A 21,731-nucleotide genomic window follows, 5' to 3' on the forward strand; every position below is an offset into this window, starting at 1 on the left:
CCCTTTATATTGTTCCCAGAATATTGAATTTTTGATCTGTCGGCAAATTTTTCTAAGATCTTGCCGCCAAAAACCTAGTGGGGGGACAAAAAACCGAAAATTTGGACCATTTTTGGCTAAAAATTGGGTTAGGTTTTGTTAAAATCGGATATATGCACGCTTAAAATTTGCAAAAGTTAGCAGCGGCGAACAATAGTGCGTAGAAATTGCGAGATAAGCGGTATAAAAGTGGGACATATTAACGCGCCTTTGTCTAGCTCTGCTTAGTTTCTGGCGGGAAAGCTGCAAAATTTGCAAAGAGTTAGAACTGGTTTCAATTAGCCTGAGAAAAATTTAGACGAATGGAATAATAATATAGCCCCATAAAATCTTAAAAAAAAACTGACTAAAACCTCAAAAATAGGGGGGACATTTTATTCAGATTTTCAAAATTTTCAATTGTCCCACCCCGTTGTTGTCGGGCCGAGAAAATCAGGCTTCCAAAAATGTCCCCCCCCCCCGTTGAGGTTCTAGTCATTTTTTTGTTCTACTTAAGCATTTGTCTGGAAAGATCCTTAATTTAGCAAATACAAAAATAATCGTCGAGAATGGTAGTGTAAATTGCTTTTTTATTATGGCATGTTTATCGAAAAAGTTTTTACAGCTAAATATTTGACAATTGAAAAATTGAAGAAGGAAGATCACTACCTCACACTAAACTCCATGTCATATTTGTTTCAACAAGATTAAGAGAACGTTGTTTGAACAACCTATTGTTTTTTTGCTAAACGTGGTTTTTTTAGCAAAAGATTTATAGTCAAATTGTCTTTTGACTATAATAAATAAAAACAGTTCGAACCCGACCCTATACTAGTGGTAACGTGAAAAGTCCAAACAGAACAAAAACTTTAGTTTCTGAAAAATGGCTGCTATTCACTGTAATGTTGGAAGTTTAGAAAAAAAAACGCAAAATTTTTAAAAAAATAATTGAATTAGTAATTTCAAAACAATTCTACTCTTTATCAAAATGCATTGTCAATCTTTGTCATTATCTCACCACAATACTCTTTGGCTTCAGAAAGGTACTGACCATTTATAGGGTATTTTTTAAACTTGTGAAAAATTTTGAGTTATTGTTTGATTTTCACAAAACCAAAGTTATAGAGTGATAATTAGAAATTATAGAATGAATTTTATTCACAAATTAGCACTCTAATTAGAATTTTAAAAAATAAACCGTATTAAATTTTCTGTTTTGGAATACTGCGATAGAACCTGACAGCAGTCATTTTAGACAAAATTAAGTCAGCTATTCGGCCAAGCGGATAATTGATCATTTGAATTACAAAATGGAGACCGACGTCAAAAGTTTGGCAAGAAAAAGTTTTTGAAACAATCAGTTATAATCAAGCAATAAACATATTAATATTTTAACACATTCCCGGAGTTAGCCCGAAGTAAAAATCAGCACATAATCAGTAAATTCTAATTTTGATTTTTTCTATTTCAAGAATTCTGGGCAGGGCATTTTATAGGCAAATCAATTGAAATTTTAGGGACTCTTTCATATTTTTTCTTCTCAGAAAGAGAAATAGAATAGGTTTGGTCTGCACAGAATACAATTTTGATAATTCGTGCACTAATTTTCATCTGAACAGCCTAAAACTCAGACTAATTTTTGTCTGCTTTGTATGACGTTCAAACATTGTGGGGGGGGGGGCATTATAAATGTAGTTGTTGCAAAACAGTTGTTTTTCAAAGCTGGTAACGTGTCCTTACATCCTGGGACGCAGCTTTAATAATATTTAATGTCATGCTCGGTCATTTTTGGTGGAATCGAAAATTTCAATTTCGCATGAATTTTGTTCTCACAGTAAAAATCAAATTTCAGCCTGTCAAGTGCAATATCATGATTTAAAATTTCTTTGCATTGGTCATGCTCAGAAAAACAAACCATAAATGGACCGCATATATACTTATTCAGTAACTGGTATCTGAATGTAAATTTCCAACGCTTGAATGTCTTGGGACTAGAGTCCAGCTTGTCTTCTGAAAGTCCCCCCGAGTTTTCAAGATCAGATTTGGCCATTTAATCAAACCAATTTGGGTCGCAAACGGGAGTTACAGTGTGACACCAAAAACTGGTCCTAAGAATAGTTTTTAAGAGATTGTTTGATCAAGTCTTGAGAATTGTCTGTTAATAGATCAATCTAAGAAGAAATATTCTGATCATATGGCGTAGTCTGGAAAACCTCAGCCACCTGGAATGCGAACGAGAGCGAGTTGCTGTCCATTTCTAAGGACGTTGATGCGAGTGACTACATTGTTTTGACGTGGCGTGCCAATTGTGACGTTGCTAAAAAAAGACTATAAATATATGGATTTCGTGGAATTGTCGAAGCTCTGCTCTTCATCTTCATAATGGAGCTTCTTTCCCCAACAGGCAACAGGGTGCGTTTAAGAGTGTAAAGATAAAATAACTCCACCTTTATTCTGGCTTACGTGGAAAGAGTGTAAAAATGAAATATTTCCACTTTAACTCTGGTATATTTTACTGGAAAAAGAGTGTAAAAAGTGCAAAAAGAAAAAAAATCGCTGTTATTCCGGCGGTGTGAACGGGAGAAAAGAGTGAAAGAGTGTAAAAAAAATTATTTTCTCGGCTCAATCAAATATTGAAGGGTGTAACTGAAATACTGGAATTTTAAAAATAAAAGTGAAAGAGTGTAAAAATAATTTCAAGTTTGAAAAAATAAGAGTGTAAAAAAAAGTAAAGTGTAATTTTGGAGAGTGGAAATATTTATTTTTACACTCTTTGACTCTTTTTTAAAATTACACTCTGATCATTAGACTCTTCCACCTTTAATTAAGCAGAGAAATAGGCGTGTATTTTTTTTTATTTTTGCACTCTTTACAAACTTTTCCTCGTTATTTTTGGGTAAATCCTCGGACCGGGCGAGATGCAGCCCGGTTATTTTATGAAACATGATAGAATTTACTTTTACCTTCCAAGTAGACGAGCCTGCACGTCTTCGTTATGAAAAACTTAAGCTCCACCCATGGAAAGATATTAGCTCGACTTTAACAAGGAAGCTCGGCCGTGTAATTATAGTCAATATTGCCCCCCCTACTTGACTTTTAAAGTCTTTTCATAAGTCGAGGCCTAGGCCTGGGTGTGGCCTTCGACTTCATCTGTCTCCTCATTGGGATATCCTTTGATCTCTACCTGCTTTATAGCTTCCCCATCTGCAGTTGACCCTCCAGATTGACTTCCTTTCTCGGCCATATCTTCGGATTCTCCATCTTTGATGGGTTTTTGATCATCAGACCTCTTTTTATACCAGCCCATGAATCGACTGGCTAACTTGACAGCTCTCTTTCTCACAATATCCGGTGCATCCGCCAGCTTCTGCAGCAAAGGTCCACTTAAGAATGTCATTTTGTCAAAAGCACTGGCACCTTCACTGGACCATTCATGACCTCTTAGCACTGCAGACACAATGTTAGCGTGTTCTGGAAATTTTCGGTTGAAAACTTTGGTAATTTCAGCTTTCCATGATTCGGGTTCTTCTGTCAACGTTGAAATTTCTTCAACAGCTCCAAACAAAAGTGGCTCGGAGTTTTGAAGACGGCGTCGTTTTGAAATTTGATTTGAAATATTAAAGATATCTTGAGCTACAGTGCCGATAGCTTTTGTTTCAAATGGTAAACTCTCGCGGACTACAACTTTGAATGTTTTAAAGTCCATTTTGTTTTTACTGTAATTTACAATATACAAAGCATGCTGTTTCTGAGAATATCAAATTTATTAAAATATTGAGATCTTGTTATGAAAGCAGCGTTAATATGCATGCTATAACATTAAAATAAGCAACTGACTTTCCTCTGACTCAGGTCACAAAAAAAATGGTTGAATTGCTGCTTTTTACTTTGCTTGGTTTGTACGTAATTCTATATTATGTTCACATACTGTCGCAACTAGCCTTAGCATGACAAAAATAGCCATACATGTTTCATCCTTCTAAACAACGAAAAATCAAAACACTCATTAATTTGTCTCTTGAAAACACATTTGATTGTATTGCATCAGACCTTAAACGCTTACATTAAGAACTCTATATAATCAGTTGCTTTTGTTTTGTTTATCAAACAAATAGTTAGAAATCAAATACGATTAGACTAAATGAAATTTTTCAACGTGAAACACGGAGAAGCGTTTGTCAGACGTTTTTAGTGATTGGTAATAGGCTTAAAGATCCAGTCCACGTAGCCTTCCATGGTCTTGAAAACTTCTTCAAAAACACGTTGTTTTGTAATATCTATTCTGCACGCATGTGACTGGAACAGCGGCCACTTTTCTAGCAACGCTGATAAAGGATGAGCTCAGGACGGAACTCCAGACAAAAGTCACCTTTGATTGAACAATCTCTGACCAAATCCGCCCCTGAACAAACTCATGGGTATTCAAAAATATTCTTTTCAGATAAAATTCTTACAAATTTGCGTGTTTTTTATTTGAAAGATTTCGATTATTTTGCTTTATATTGGTTTGTAAAAATTCCATTCAAAACTAAGTTTTGAATGCTTGTTGTTGAGATTGCTTCCCACCTTCGTGTCTCTATACGCGGTAACTGGTGCGTCCCTTATTTTTATTATAATTATTAATCTAGAGCCGCCTTTCATTTATATTATACTAGCGGATAGAATCAAGCCAATCTTCTATTCAAAACCCTCGATTATTTTCACTACTTCTTTCACTACCGACCTTTCTACTCCGTTTTTTTTCCGCACAAATTTGTTATCATGAGGCACTCGTGCTTACTCGGATTATAACTGTTTTCACCAGCATGTGCAAAAAACCTGAAGAACTCGCGTGTTTTCTGTTGCTAGCGGTATTGAGATTTGAAACTGACTACTCTAGATCTTCTCTTTGTGTAAGTTTAGTACAGTTTTATTGGTTTTTATGAACTCAGACCGCGTTCTTTCATAAATACCCATTCAATCTCTGGTGTTCTTTGCTGAAACTGCACCAAAAATTTAACTTCTTATTATTTACTCAGTTGAATTACTGCCTGTAAACAAAAGTTTAGAGCGTTTTTGAACACTTCCTTATTTCGCAAGTTTTTTGTATGTGGAACAGCTTAAAAGCGATATATTACTTTTTCTGTCTTTTAGTGTCTGTTTTCAACGCGTCTGTTCGCATTAAGTTAAATTTCTGCGTTTGAACAATTAATCGTATTTGCAGAACACACTCTGGAACATTAGCGTTCTCAATGAGTTTCATTCTTAAAATTCAATTTTGTTTAAACTGCCTGTCATTTCGCCAAATGTGACATCTTTTTCGAAAAATCCATCTCTATGGCTAAGAGCTGGTTTCCGAAAACGCCGGAGGTCGCTGAACGCGCAATCCTGTTGCTATCCCCGATCAAGTCTGTCGATACCCGACAGTCTTCAAGAACTGATTCGTTCACTTAATTTGTATTGACGGTTTTCACAAATTTTTTTTCATCTACTGACAAATAATTCAAGAGCTTGGTGAAAAAATCCGCTAAAAATTTGTTTTATCTGGTCTCATTACTGTAATTTTTGGTGTCTGCTCTTCATCTTTTATTAGGGTAGCAGCTTCCAGATGAAACACTTTTCTCAGAAATTGTTTCAATTATTTTGGGCTATTTGCCTCCTGAGATCTAGCCTCGCCTGACTATGGTTCATTCCTTCTACAAAACGTCTCAAAGCCAGATAATTTCTAATGTCTTGCGACATCGTTGAAATAGTCTGAAATTATGAAACCAAAAAAATCCACTGTTATTCCGACATTGTGAGCGGGGGAAAACAGTGTAAAGATTGTAAAAACAAAAAAAGTACACCCCTATTTCTCCGCTTAATTAAGGGTAGGAGAGTGTAATTGAAATACTATTGAATTTTAATAATAAAATGGAAGAGTGTAAAAAGGGTGAAAGAATAAGAGTGTAAAAAACGTAAAGTGTAATTTTTGAGAGTGGAAACATTTATTTGTACAATCTTCCACTCTTACTTTTTAAAATTACACTCTGATAATTACACTTTTCCACCCTTAATTAAGCGGAAAAATAGGGGTGTAACTTTTTTTTACACTCTTTACACTCTTTTCCTCAGTCCGGGTAAGATGCAGCCCGGTTATTTTATCCAACATGATAGAATTCACTTTAACTTTCAGAGTAGACGAGCCCGCATGATTGTTGCCTTTGGCTTCCTCTGTCTCCTCATTCGGCTATCTTGTGATGTCCACCTGCTTTATAGCTTCTCCATCTGCAGTTGACCCTCCAGATTGACTTCCTTTCTCGGCCATATCTTCGGATTCTCCATCTTTGATGGGTTTTTGATCATCAGACCTCTTTTTATCCCAGCCCATGAATCGGCTGGCTAACTTGACAGCTCTATTTCTCACAATATCTGGTGCATCCGCCAGCTTCTGCAGCAAAGGTCCACTTAAGAATGTCATTTTGTCAAAAGCACTGGCACCTTCACTGGACCATTCATGACCTCTTAGCACTGCAGACACAATGTTAGCGTGTTCTGGAAATTTTCGGTTGAAAACTTTGGTAATATCAGCTTTCCATGATTCGGGTTCTTCTGTCAACGTTGAAATTTCTTCAACAGCTCCGAACAAAAGTGGCTCGGAGTTTTGAAGACGGCGTCGTTTTGAAATTTGATTTGAATTATTAAAGATATCTTGAGCTAAAGTGCCGATAGCTTTTGTTTCAAATGGTAAACTCTCGCGGACTACAACTTTGAATGTTTTAAAGTCCATTTTGTTTTTACTGTAATTTACAATATACAAAGCATGCTGTTTCTGAGAATATCAAATTTATTAAAATATTGAGATCTTGTTATGAAAGCAGCGTTAATATGCATGCTATAACATTAAAATAAGCAACTGACTTTCCTCTGACTCAGGTCACAAAAAAAATGGTTGAATTGCTGCTTTTTACTTTGCTTGGTATGTACGTAATTCTATATTATGTTCACATACTGTCGCAACTAGCCTTAGCATGACAAAAATAGCCATACATGTTTCATCCTTCTAAACAACGAAAAACCAAAACACTCATTAATTTGTCTCTTGAAAACACATTTGATTGTATTGCATCAGACCTTAAACGCTTACATTAAGAATTCTATATAATCAGTTGCTTTTGTTTTGTTTATCAAACAAATAGTTAGAAATCAAATACGATTAGACTAAATGAAATTTTTCAACGTGAAACACGGAGAAGCGTTTGTCAGACGTTTTTAGTGATTGGTAATAGGCTTAAAGATCCAGTCCACGTAGCCTTCCATGGTCTTGAAAACTTCTTCAAAAACACGTTGTTTTGTAATATCTATTCTGCACGCATGTGACTGGAACAGCGGCCACTTTTCTAGCAACGCTGATAAAGGATGAGCTCAGGACGGAAATCCAGACAAAAGTCACCTTTGATTGAACAATCTCTGACCAAATCCGCCCCTGAACAAACTCATGGGTATTCAAAAATATTCTTTTCAGATAAAATTCTTCCAAATTTGCGTGTTTTTTAATTGAAAGATTTCGATTATTTTGCTTTATATTCGTTTGTAAAAATTCCATTCAAAACTAAGTTTTGCTTGTTTTTGAGATTGCTTCCCACCTTCGTGTCTCTATACGCGGTAACTGGTGCGTCCCTTATTTTTATTATAATTATTAATCTAGAGCCGCCTTTCATTTATATTATACTAGCGGATAGAATCAAGCCAATCTTCTATTCAAAACCCTCGATTATTTTCACTACTTCTTTCACTACCGACCTTTCTACTCGGTTTTTTTTCCTCACAAATTTATTATCATGAGGCACTCGTGCTTACTCGGATTATAACTGTTTTCACCACCATGTGCAAAAAACCTGAACTCGCGTGTTTTCTGTTGCTAGCGGTATTGAGATTTGAAACTGACTACTCTAGATATTCTCTTTGTGTAAGTTTAGTACAATTTTATTGGTTTTTATGAACTCAGACCGCGTTCTTTTATAAATACCCATTCAATCTCTGGTGTTTTTTGATGAAACTGCACCAAAAATTTAACTTCTTATTATTTACTCAGTTGAATTACCGCCTGTAAACAAAAGTTTAGAGCGTTTTTAAACACTTCCTTATTTCGCAAGTTTTTTGTATGTGGAATAGCTTAAAAACGATATATTACTTTTACTGTCTTTTAGTGTCTGTTTTCAACGCGTCTGTTCGCATTAAGTTAAATTTCTGCGTTTGAACAATTAATCGTATTTGCAGAACACACTCTGGAACATTAGCGTTCTCAATGAGTTTCATTCTTAAAACTCAATTTTGTTTAAACTGCCTGTCATTTCGCCAAATGTGACATCTTTTTCGAAAAATCCATCTCTATGGCTAAGAGCTGGTTTCCGAAAACGCCGGAGGTCGCTGAACGCGCAATCCTGTTGCTATCCTCGATCAAGTCTGTCGATACCCGACAGTCTTCAAGAACTGATTCGTTCACTTAATTTGTTTTGACGGTTTTCACAATTTTTTTCATCTACTGACAAATAATTCAAGAGCTTGGTGACAAAATCCGCTAAAAATTTGTTTTATCTCGTCTAATTACTGTAATTTTTGGTGTCTGCTCTTCATCTTCTATTAGGGTAGCAGCTTCCAGATGAAACACTTTTCTCAAAAATTGTTTCAATTATTTTGGGCTATTTGCCTCCTGAGATCTAGCCTTGCCTGACTATGGTTCATTCCTTCTACAAAACGTCTGAAAGCCAGATAGTTTCTAATGTCTTGCGACATCGTTGAAATAGTCTGAAATTATGAAAACAAAAAAAATCCACTGTTATTCCGACATTGTGAGCTGGGGAAAACAGTGTAAAGATTGTAAAAACAAAAAAAGTACACCCCTATTTCTCCGCTTAATTAAGGGTAGGAGAGTGTAATTGAAATAATATTGAATTTTAATAATAAAAATGGAAGAGTGTAAAAAGGGTGAAAGAATAAGAGTGTAAAAAACGTAAAATGTAATTTTTGAGAGTGGAAACATTTATTTGTACAATCTTCCACTCTTACTTTTTAAAATTACACTCTGATAATTACACTCTTCCACCCTTAATTAAGCGAAAAAATAGGGGTGTAACTTTTTTTACACTCTTTACACTCTTTTCCTCAGTCCGGGTAAGATGCAGCCCGGTTATTTTATCCAACATGATAGAATTCACTTTAACTTTCAGAGTAGACGAGCCCGCATGATTGTTGCCTTTGGCTTCCTCTGTCTCCTCATTCGGCTATCTTGTGATGTCTACCTGCTTCATAGCTTCCCCATCTGCAGTTGACCCTCCAGATTGACTTCCTTTCTCGGCCATATCTACGGATTCTCCATCCTTGATGGTTTTTTTTTATCATCAGACCTTTTTTTAATCCAGCCCATGAATCAACTGGCTAACTTGACAGCTCGCTTTCTCACAATATCCTGTGCATCAGCCAATTTCTGCAGCAGAGGTCCACATAAAAAGGCAGTTTCGTCAAAAACACTGGCACCTCCACTGGACCATTCATGCCCTCTTAGCACTGCAGACACAATTATGGCGTGTTCTGAAAATTTCCGGTTGAAAACTTTGGTAATTTCAGCTTTCCATGATTCGGGTTCTTCTTCCAACTTTGAAATTTCCTCAAGAGCTCCAAACGAAAGCAACTCGGTGTTTTGAAGACGGCGTCGTTTTGAAATTTGATTTGAAATATTAAAAATATCTTGAGCTACAGTGCCGATAGCTTTTGTTTCAAATGGTAAGCTCTCGTGGACAACAATTGCGAATGTTTTGAAATTCATTTTGTTTTTACAGTAATTTACAATATACAAAACATGCTGTTTCTTAGAATATCAAAGTTAACAAAATATTGAGATCTTGTTGAAGCAGCGTTAATATGCATGCTTTAACATTAAAAAAATCAACTGCCTTTCCTCTGACTCACGTCATAATAAATAATTTGGTGGAATTTCTGCTTTTTACCTTGCTAAGTATTGGTATGTACTTAATTTTGTTTTATGTTCACATAATGTTGCAACTAGCCTCAGCATGACAAAATTACCCATACATGTTTCATCCTTCTAAACAACGAAAAACCAAAAAACTCATTAATTTGTCTCTTGAAAACACATTTGATTGTATTGCATCAGACCTTAAACGCTTACATTAAGAACTCTATATAATCAGTTGCTTTTGTTTTGTTTATCAAACAAATAGTTAGAAATCAAATACGATTAGACTAAATGAAATTTTTCAACGTGAAACACGGAGAAGTTTTTGTCAGACGTTTTTAGTGATTGGTAATAGGCTTAAAGATCCAGTCCACGTAGTCTTCCATGGTCTTGAAAACTTCTTCAAAAACACGTTGTTTTGTAATATCTATTCTGCATGACAATATCTATTCTGCATGCCTCAGCATGACAAAAATACCCATATATGTTTCATCCTTCCAAACAACGAAAAACCAAAAAACTCATTAATTTGTCTCTTGAAAACACATTTGATTGTATTGCATCAGACCTTAAACGCTTACATTAAGAACTCTATATAATCAGTTGCTTTTGTTTTGTTTATCAAACAAATAGTTAGAAATCAAATACGATTAGACTAAATGAAATTTTTCAACGTGAAACACGGAGAAGCGTTTGTCAGACGTTTTTAGTGATTGGTAATAGGCTTAAAGATCCAGTCCACGTAGTCTTCCATGGTCTTGAAAACTTCTTCAAAAACACGTTGTTTTGTAATATCTATTCTGCATGACAATATCTATTCTGCATGCCTCAGCATGACAAAAATACCCATACATGTTTCATCCTTCCAAACAACGAAAAACCAAAAAACTCATTAATTTGTCTCTTGAAAACACATTTGATTGTATTGCATCAGACCTTAAACGCTTACATTAAGAACTCTATATAATCAGTTGCTTTTGTTTTGTTTATCAAACAAATAGTTAGAAATCAAATACGATTAGACTAAATGAAATTTTTCAACGTGAAACACGGAGAAGCGTTTGTCAGACGTTTTTCGTGATTGGTAATAGGCTTAAAGATCCAGTCCACGTAGCCTTCCATGGTCTTGAAAACTTCTTCAAAAACACGTTGTTTTGTAATATCTATTCTGCACGCATGTGACTGGAACAGCGGCCACTTTTCTAGCAACGCTGATAAAGGATGAGCTCAGGAGGGAACTCCAGACAAAAGTCACCTTTGATTGAACAATCTCTGACCAAATCCGCCCCTGAACAAACTCATGGGTATTCAAAAATATTCTTTTCAGATAAAATTCTTCCAAATTTGCGTGTTTTTTAATTGAAAGATTTCGATTATTTTGCTTTATATTCGTTTGTAAAAATTCCATTCAAAACTAAGTTTTGCTTGTTTTTGAGATTGCTTCCCACCTTCGTGATCTATACGCGGTAACTGGTGCGTCCCTTATTTTTATTATAATTATTAATCTAGAGCCGCCTTTCATTTATATTATACTAGCGGATAGAATCAAGCCAATCTTCTATTCAAAACCCTCGATTATTTTCACTACTTCTTTCACTACCGACCTTTCTACTCCGTTTTTTTTCCGCACAAATTTATTATCATGAGGCACTCGTGCTTACTCGGATTATAACTGTTTTCACCAGCAGGTGCAAAAAAACCTGAGGAACTCGCGTGTTTTCTGTTGCTAGCGTTATTGAGATTTGAAACTGACTACTGACACCTTCGTGTCTCTATACGCGGTAACTGGTGCGTCCCTTATTTTTATTATAATTATTAATCTAGAGCCGCCTTTCATTTATATTATACTAGCGGATAGAATCAAGCCAATCTTCTATTCAAAACCCTCGATTATTTTCACTACTTCTTTCACTACCGACCTTTCTACTCCGTTTTTTTTCCGCACAAATTTATTATCATGAGGCACTCGTGCTTACTCGGATTATAACTGTTTTCACCAGCAGGTGCAAAAAAACCTGAGGAACTCGCGTGTTTTCTGTTGCTAGCGTTATTGAGATTTGAAACTGACTACTATAGATCTTCTCTTTGTGTAAATTTAGTACAATTTTGTTGGTTTTTAAGAAGTCAATTTCCACCAGACCCTCAGTGCTTTGGTCCGCGTTTTTTCATAAATACCCATTCAATCTCTGGTGTTTTTTGATGAAACTGCACCAAAAATTTAACTTCTTATTATTTACTCAGTTGAATTACTGCCTGTAAACAAAAGTTTGGAGCGTTTTTAAACACTTCCTTATTTCGCAAGTTTTTTGTATGTGGAATAGCTTAAAACCGATATATTACTTTTACTGTCTTTTAGTGTCTGTTTTCAACGCGTCTGTTTGCATTAAGTTAAATTTCTGCGTTTGAACAATTAATTTATTTGCAGAACACACTCTAGAACATTAGCGTTCTCAATGGGTTTCATTCTTAAAACTCAATTTCGTTTAAACTGCCTGTCATTTCGCCAAATGTGACATATTTTTCAAAAAATCTATCTCTATGGCTAGGAGCTGGCTTCCGAAAACGCCGCAGGTTGCTGAACGCGCACTCCTGCTGCTATCCTCGATCAAGTCTGTCGTTACCCGACAGTCTTCAAGAACAGATTCGTTCACTTAATTTGTTTTGACGATTTTCACAATTTTTTTCATCTACTGACAAATAATTCAAGAGCTTGGTGACAAAAAGTCCGCTAGAAATTTTTTTTATCTCGTCTTAATACTGTAATTTTTGGTGTCTGCTCTTCATCTTCTATTAGAGTAACATCTTCAAGATGAAACACTTTTTTCAAAATTATTTCAATTATTTTGGCTATTTGCCTCCTGAGACCTAGCCTTGCCTTTTTATGGTTCATTTCTTCTACAAAGAATCTCAAAGCCAGATAATGACTAATGTCTTGCGACATGGTTGAAATAGTCTGAAAATATGAAAATAAAAAACTCCACTGTTATTCCGGCATTGTGAGCGTGGGAAAACAGCGTAAAGATTGTAAAAACAAAAAAAAATACACCCCTATTTCTCCGCTTAATTAAGGGTAGGAGAGTGTAATTGAAATACTATTGAATTTTAATAATAAAAATGGAAGAGTGTAAAAAGTGTGAAAGAATAAGAGTGTAAGAGTGAAAGAATTTCTACACTCTTCCACTCTTACTTTTTAAAATTACCCTCTGATAATTACCTTCTTCCACCCCTAATTAAGCGGAAAAATAGGGTTGAAACTTTTTTTACACTCTTTACACTCTTTCTCGCAGTCCGGGTAAGATGCAGCCCTGTTATTATATCCAACATGATAGAATTCACTTTAACTTTCAGAGTAGACGAGCCCGCACCACTGTTGCCTTCGGATTCCTCTGTCTCCTCATTGGGATATCTTTTGATGTCTACCTGCTTCATAGCTTCCCGATCTGCAGTTGACCCTGCATATTGACTTCCTTTCTCGTCCATATCTTCGGATTCTCCATCCTTGATGGGTTTTTGATCATCAGACCTTTTTTTATACCAGCCCATGAATCAACTGGCTAATTTGACAGCTCTTTTTCTCACAATATCCTGTGCATCCGCCAACTTCTGCAGCAGAGGTCCACTTAAAAAGGTAGTTTCGTCAAAAGCACTGGCACCTTCACTGGACCATCCATGCCCTCTTAGCACTGCAGACACAATGATGGCGTGTTCTGAAAATTTCCGGTTGAAAACTTTGGTAATTTCAGGTTTCCATGATTCGGGTTCTTCTATCAACTTTGAAATTTCTTCAAGAGCTCCAAACAAAAGTAACTCGGAGTTTTGAAGACGGCTTTGTTTTGAAGTTTGATTTGAAATATTAAAGATATCTTGAGCTACAGTGCCGATAGCTTTTGTTTCAAATAGTAAGCTCTCGTGGACAACAATTGCAAATGTTTTGAAATTCATTTTGTTTTTACAGTAATTTACAATATACAAAACATGCTGTTTCTTAGAATATCAAAGTTAATAAAAAATTGAGATCCTGTTGAAGCAGCGTTAATATGCATGCTTTAACATTAAAAAAATCAACTGCCTTTCCTCTGACTCACGTCATAATAAATAATTTGGTGGAATTTCTGCTTTTTACCTTGGTAAGTATTGGTATGTACTTAATTTTGCTTTATGTTCACATAATGTCACAACTAGCCTTAGCATGACAAAAATACCCATACATGTTTCATCCTTCTAAACAACGAAAAACCAAAAAACTCATTAATTTGTCTCTTGAAAACACATTTGATTGTATTGCATCAGACCTTAAACGCTTACATTAAGAACTCTATATAATCAGTTGCTTTTGTTTTGTTTATCAAACAAATAGTTAAAAATCAAATACGATTAGACTAAATGAAATTTTTCAACGTTAAACACGGAGAAGCGTTTGTCAGACGTTTTTAGTGATTGGTAATAGGCTTAAAGATCCAGTCTACGTAGCTTTTCATGGTCTTGAAAACTTCTTCAAAAACACGTTGTTTTGTAATATCTATTCTGCACGCATGTGACTGGAACAGCGGCCACTTTTCTATCAACGAAATAATAAAGGATGAACTCAGGACAGAATTCCAGACAAAAGTCACCTTTGATTGAACAATCTCTGACCAAATCCATCCCTGAACAAACTCAAGGGTATTCAAAAATACTCTTTTCATATAATATTTTTCCAAATTTGCATGTTTTTTATTTGAAAGATTTCGATTACTTTGCTTTATTTTGGTTTGTAAAAATTCCATTCAAAACTAAGTTTTGCTTGTTTTTGAGATTGCTTCCCACCTTCAAGTTTCTATACGCGGTAACTGGTGCGTCCCTTTGATTCAACATCTTTAATAATCTAGAACCGCCTTTCATTTAAATTATACTAGCAGCTAGAATCAAGCCAATCTTCTATTCAAAACCCTCGATTATTTTCACTACTTCTTTCACTGCCCACCTTTTTACTCCGTTTTTTTCCGCCAAATTTTTTATCATTAGTCACTCGGGCTTACTCGGATTATAACTGTTTTCTCCAGCATGTGCAAAAAGACATGAAGAACTCGCTTGTTTTCTGTTGCTAGCGGTATTGAGATTTGAAATTGACTACTGTAGATGTTCTCTTTGTGTAAGTTTAGTACAATTTTATTGGTTTTTATGAAGTTAATTTCCACCAGACACTCAATGCTTTGGTCCGCGTTTTTTTCATAAATACCCATTCAATTTCTGGTGTTCTTTGCTGAAACTGCACCAAAAATTTAACTTCTTATCATTTACTCAGTTGAATTACTGCCTGTAAACAAAAGTTTAGAGCGTTTTTAAACACTTCCTTATTTCGCAAGTTTTTTGTATGTGGAATAGCTTAAAAACGATATATTACTTCTACTGTCTTTTAGTGTCTGTTTTCAACGCGTCTGTTCGCATTAAGTTAAATTTCTGCATTTGAACAATTAATCGTATTTGCAGAACACACTCTGGAACATTAGCGTTCTCAATGAGTTTCATTCTTAAAACTCAATTTTGTTTAAACTGCCTGTCATTTCGCCAAATGTGACATCTTTTTCGAAAAATCCATCTCTATGGCTAAGAGCTGGTTTCCGAAAACGCCGGAGGTCGCTGAACGCGCAATCCTGTTGCTATCCTCGATCAAGTCTGTCGTTACCCGACAGTCTTCAAGAACTGATTCATTCACCTAATTCGTTTTGACGGTTTTCACAATTTTTTTTCATCTACTGACAAATAATTCAAGAGCTTGGTGACAAAATCCGCTAAAAATTTGTTTTATCTCGTCTAATTACTGTAATTTTTGGTGTCTGCTCTTCATCTTCTATTAGGGTAACAGCTTCCAGATGAAACACTTTTTTCAAAATTGTTTCAATTAAACTGGCTATTTGCCTCCTGAGATCTAGCTTTGCCTGACTATGGTTCATTCCTTCTATAAAGCGTCTCAAAGCCAGATAATGTCTAATGTTTTGCGACATCGTTGAATAGGCCCCAAACCAACTGTTTTAATTCTCCCAGAAAATTTGTCAATTATTCTCCTGGTTGCTGTGCGCGACGAACCAAACATGCTCAAAAAACGACCGGTTTTGGCTAAAGTGTTCTCAAAAGTTTTTAAGACATCATAGTTTTCTCATAATGCTTCAAGTAAATTTTTAATTAATTTTTTTGATAGAGTTTGACCTACAGGCAAAGTAATGCGGCCGTCCATCATCATCTTTAATCTATCTCCTACTCTCTCTATCTTCTTCTCTTTTCTTCTGTAATTCTGCTAATTGCTCAAAGTGCAACGTGTTGTTTTCCAAATCATTTGAACCGGTGAACGCTTCCGCTAATTTCATTTTTGTGGTCAAGCCCGTTATCATGTTAGCGTTCCCTTACATGAAATTAACATTTTCTACGGGTTTGCTTTGTTCTTGAACAAGAATATTTTCTGTTTGAGAATGAATAAATTTTTGTTTCTAAGATCTTTTTTTTCTTTTAATTTGAAACCTATTTAATAACTTTACTTTTCTCAAGAAACCTTAGTTTCTCTTGCTAAACCCTTTCCACTTTCAAATTTGAGTTACTGCATTAGTTTTTTTTTGTAATTTGAAGCCTTATTAATTAACGGTCTTGCTATTAATGAAAGTCCCACCAAAATTTTTTTGTGTACTTTTCTCGATATTTTTACAAAGAATTATCCTTCAATTTTCTTTAATTCATGAATTTTAATTCCTGATTGAACTACTGATTTTTAATTTTTGCCAAAACCTAGAAATCATACTACACGAGGTGCTATAATTTTTTATTGTCAGCAATTTCTAATTTAGGACCTTTCCATTATTAATATCAATAATTTTCCCTCCTTTTCAATTCTCTATTATTTCTCAATTAGTCAGTTTCCAACTTTTTGTTTTTAAAAACAGAAATTGTTTTACGAGAAACTTATTCTGCAGTTTTATTGTTCTGGATTTTACCGTTATACTGTTCGTACTCATTTGTTTTTACTAACAACTAGGATCGGTTTCAAGAATGATACTAACAACAATGTATCAACTTCAAAAACCCAAAAAATAATTTTTAACGTCAATCTATATAGTCTTACCAATCAGTTAACAAAATGCAGATTTTACTGCTCAAAGAAGACAAACTTACTTTGGTGAATTTCTTCGCCAAGATTCTCCAATCATGGACAGTCTAGAAGTGGGCGGACCGGGATCAAATGCTGTAAACCTTGTGAAAACACAAAAAAATCAAGAATTTCTATAATGCGCTAACAAAAGCACTTATAAGAATACTCTGAACAAACTTTTACACACTAAAAAAAGTTCAGGTAAATTTACCTGAACCAAGTTCAGGTAACTAGAAGTTCAGGTGAAGTTCAGGTGTAAAAGCACCTGAAATACACCTGAACTGTATTTCAGGTAAATTTTTACCTGAACAAGTTCAGGTGTGGTTACCTGAAAACACCTTTTTTGTATTCAGCAATGAAAAAGCAAAAATTTAACAGTAGATTAAAAAAATACAAATACAAACTTTGGGAGAAACATCATCACATTTATTACAGGCAGTGTCCAGCTTTTTTTTAAATTTTGCAAAGTTAAGGATAAATTTGTCATCAAGTTTTCCCCCTCTTCAGCTCTACTGATGTTTCTAGTTTGAAGAAGCATTTTTGGAACCATTAGGGGTTTCTGAAATGAACAACAATAGCGAAGTTTTAAAGAAACGGTTTAAAGAAACTTTAAAATTTTTGAAATCAAAACAACAGGAAACGCAGTGGTTTTAAAGTGGATCAACTAGAATCCAATCACTCTTCCTTATATATTAAATCAAAAACTAGTATTCCTGAATAAAATAGACCTCTGGAAAACTGGATTACACAATTATAGAAACGGTAACGACATATGGTCCTCATTTACCTGAAAAAAACACCTGAACTTACCTGAACAGTTCAGGTAGATTTGTCTCACCTGAACCATACCTGAACACACCTGAAAAATACCTGAAATTTACCTGAAAAATTCAGGTATCACTGCCTGAACTTTTACCTGAACTTACTTGAAAATTACCTGAAAAAAACACCTGAACTGTTCAGGAAATTTTAACAGTTCAGGTAAGTTTACCTGAAATTTACCTGAAATTTCAGGTAGTTTTTGCCTGGAATTTCAGGTAAATTTCAGGTAAATTTACCTGAACTGTTAAAATTTCCTGAACAGTTCAGGTGTTTTTTTCAGGTAATTTTCAGGTAAGTTCAGGTAAAAGTTCAGGCAGTGATACCTGAATTTTTCAGGTAAATTTTAGGTATTTTTCAGGTGTGTTCAGGTATGGTTCAGGTGGGACAGATCTACCTGAACTGTTCAGGTAAGTTCAGGTGTTTTTTCAGGTAAATTTACCTGAACTTTTTTTGGTGTGTAGCTGTTTGATATGCTATGGTATGAAAAAATTGATGGTGAAAGCAGATGAGTCAATAAACCAACAGCCTCCCGTCTTATGAGCTCCCATTGAAGCATCAACAGTTTCGCGCCGCCCAGGAATGCTCTTTTTTTTAGCGATATCAGAAAATGGAACACTTTAGGTGAGCTTGCATAGGGCGGGAGGCGACCACCGTGCAGAGGGGTTGCGACAACAACATGCGTCAGAACGAAATTGGAGACATGTTTGCGAAAATAATACATGCCGTATGATATAACGTTGAGAGTGAGCCATCTTTTCAGTCGACAGAAGGCAGAAACAAATCCACGGATTTTAAATTTTCACTTTGAAGAAATTTCTGCTGAATCTAAACCTCCACAAGGTTTGGTTTCAAAACAATCGCTATATCAGTGCTAGATATAACGACTGACTTGACGCCAAACCAAACCACTTCTGGGGGTCTAGATTCAGCAGAACTTTCTTCTAAAGGAAAATATTTAATCAAATTGCCAAGTCATGTCCAAAAGAAGTCAAGGAAGCCTACAAACACCAAAAAGAAATCGAAAATCAAAAATATAAAATAAAGAACTTATTGTGAAAATTGGTCGTTCCGCTCGCGTTTTTGGGCTCTGCAAAACCTACTATAAAGCAATTGGCATCAAAAATCTCTGATGAAAAAAAAGTCAATGCAAGCACTCTGTTATCTGAAAATAAATAATGCGAGTAACACCTCTAATCCTAACAAATGCAATGCCGACAAGGACTATGTTGTGCCCATTGTCTCATATGCAAGCGAAGTACGGTATCCCAACAAAAGTGCTTTAATTTTAAATGAGAAATTGCAGAAGTGCTACAAATTCTGTCCTTGGAATCCTTTTTGGCTACAAAAAATGACTGTTAACCCCGTTAGAAATCTACCTCCATCTATTTATTTGAACAGCACAGTTTCCTACCCTAATATAATATCTCCGACGAAGACTACAATGCAGATGTAAATCGATTTTGCAAGTAAATCACGATGAAAGAACAAAAAAGACACACGTGAGGTTAACGTAGTGAAAGCTAGATATTGTGAAAGCGATGAAAAATTTGGGTAAGAACAGTAACCTTGTAAAACATCTCTTGTATAACAACAGATTTGAAGAATATGTCAAAAAGGAAGGAACAGAGACAAGAATCACACAGCTACGCAGCGCATTTATCTGTCTCAATTATCAATTGGCTGCCGCCGTGGGACTAAATTTGTAACTGAGGTTGATATTACCTAGTGTTATTAACTAAAAACAATCTGTATAAACTAAAAGTCTCTATGAAAGCGTTCATTTACTCGAACGTTTTCACAAAAACATGCATCGTCAGGTTTTAAAAACCTTTAAGTTTAATATTTACAAAAATGCATACATAAAGTAGAGTGTCCTAATTAGCTATTTATTTTTTCGAATTTTTTCAAATTTTTAATAGGTTTTCCTTTTGAAGTTTGTTGAAAGTTTGAAAAAAATTTAAAACTGTCAAGATGAGAATGAGTTTCTCCCTTTATACGTCTTCAATGGCCGAATTTCGTTTTTATGATCGATTTAACTTTAGGTACATGCTAATTCGAGTTTCTTTAGGCAGAACATGTCTTCTGCACTTAATTTTTCGAAGTTACCTCTCGGCTCTTGTACTCGTTCCGTGTATTCAGCGTCTAATAATGTGTAGAGTTTCTATGGTCAGAACTTTATCGGTGTCCTGGCACTGATGTACTATCTCAGAGTTAAAGGCTGTTAGCGCCCCCACAGAATGCTACAGGTTGCACCACCGATTAAAAAACTTTTTGATGCTCAGAAATTGTCGTGGTCGAATTTTGACAAGATTGCCCACATAGGTGGAACTGCATCCACAACAACTGAATTTGTAGACCACATGAGATTTCACATTGCTGTCAAAACTAGATGGGACGTTAGCAATTTTGTAGTTCTCGCGTGGTTGAGTCGGTTGACGTTTCGCACGTTTTCTCCCATTTTCGCCTGAATTGCAGGCTGAGGTTTCCTCGGTAGTGCAAAAAAACGATGATTAATTTCTTTAGCTTGTGGTTTGTGTCCCTTCTGTTTTACTTTCTCGCTATCACACTTCAATTGAGGTTTACTCATGATTTTTTCATTGATGATTCTGGAAGTCCAACCTCTTCAATTGATTTGTTAATCAATTATTTTCATTTTCCTTCAGAACTTTGCCAAAATTTTGCTGTGCTGGTGCTTATAATAATGAAGTTAACAGGCCTTTCTATGTTATTTTTCTTATGTCGGATTGGTGCACAGCTACCAAAATCCAAGATTCTTCCCGTATTGGTTGGTTACTTGTACCATTCACAATTATTTTCTCTATACCTAAATATATTGATGTTTAAGACTAAAAAATTAAGTTACTACTTTTGTGTGGCCTCTCAATTGTGAGTTCCAACTTCCGGTGAAGGCTTTTGCCTTTTCTGAGCTAGCTACACTTTACAGTACTCAGCTACAGCTACACAGCTAGCTCACCACTTACAGTACAAATTATAACGTCTGCATATTTTTCTAATAGTTTTTCTGCAGTTTCCAGTTAACAATCGTATTTGCTAATTTTTTGGCAATTAGAGCAGTACCACACATTGTTCTTCAATTTGACGTAGAGTTGATCATCAATGTTCTGGAACTCTACTTAGAACCAATTCTCTCAATTTTCACATTTGACACTTTTTTCTTTAAAAGTGACTGCACATTTGCATTCACAGCAGAGCTCAAGATCAGTTCTAGTGATTATACAGACGATCTCTTTCGTTGATTTGATCTGATGTTCAGATGATTTCTAAACAGATCTATTTTTTTCAGACGACCCTTGATGTTTGAAGCAATACGGTGAACTACCTCAAAACTGAACAGAAGCTGAACTGGAGTCAAAGACATTTGATATCATTTGGCGATACCGAAGGAACTTACGTGGTTAATTGAAGAATGGAAAGGGTTAACAGAACTTCAGTAAACGCTATTGTCGGGCAAGAGCGAAGCGAAGTGTGAACGAGGCCAACTGGTTATTTACGGACATTGTTGGTCAAGTAAACCTTGTGTGAGTGAAGCCACGCTTGCCACTGTGTTGGTTGGAATGTGTTCTGAGAAACACTAAAAAAAGAAACATTTTCTGAAACATACGAAAAAATTAAAAAAGCAGTATAAAAGAAATGGTCGCTTTTGTTTTATAGAAAATGATGTGATTCCAGAATTCCTGAAATTTACTGTTCGAAAAAATGTTGTTTTCTGTGATCAAAACCATAACCGGTTTTCAACTAAGGCTATCTAAAACAGAGCTAAATAAAGCAAGAGAAATTAAAAGAACTAAACAAAGCAAGAGCAAAGCTTGGCGCAAGGGA

The 21,731-nt window shown here is 35.3% G+C and overlaps 3 protein-coding genes across 5 annotated transcripts in view; 1 reads left to right on the plus strand and 2 right to left on the minus strand.

The window, feature by feature from the left end:
• Window positions 1-3,854, minus strand: part of LOC142345094 (uncharacterized) — a 29,159-nt gene extending 25,305 nt beyond the window's left edge. The window contains exon 1 of the mRNA XM_075397179.1: window positions 3,203-3,854. Coding sequence (XP_075253294.1) covers window positions 3,203-3,724 — 522 coding nt within the window. The 5' untranslated portion in view covers window positions 3,725-3,854. The remainder of the gene's footprint in view (window positions 1-3,202) is intronic.
• LOC142344796 (sphingosine-1-phosphate phosphatase 2-like) overlaps window positions 1-21,731 on the plus strand; it is a 425,673-nt gene that overhangs the window by 376,844 nt on the left and 27,098 nt on the right. The gene's annotated exons all lie outside the window — the stretch shown is intronic.
• LOC142344795 (putative lysosomal cobalamin transporter) overlaps window positions 1-21,731 on the minus strand; it is a 358,318-nt gene that overhangs the window by 235,171 nt on the left and 101,416 nt on the right. The window lies entirely within an intron of this gene.

This window comes from Convolutriloba macropyga, chromosome 8, assembly GCF_964194025.1.
Source record: "Convolutriloba macropyga chromosome 8, txConMacr16.3, whole genome shotgun sequence".
NCBI lineage: Eukaryota > Metazoa > Xenacoelomorpha > Acoela > Convolutidae > Convolutriloba > Convolutriloba macropyga.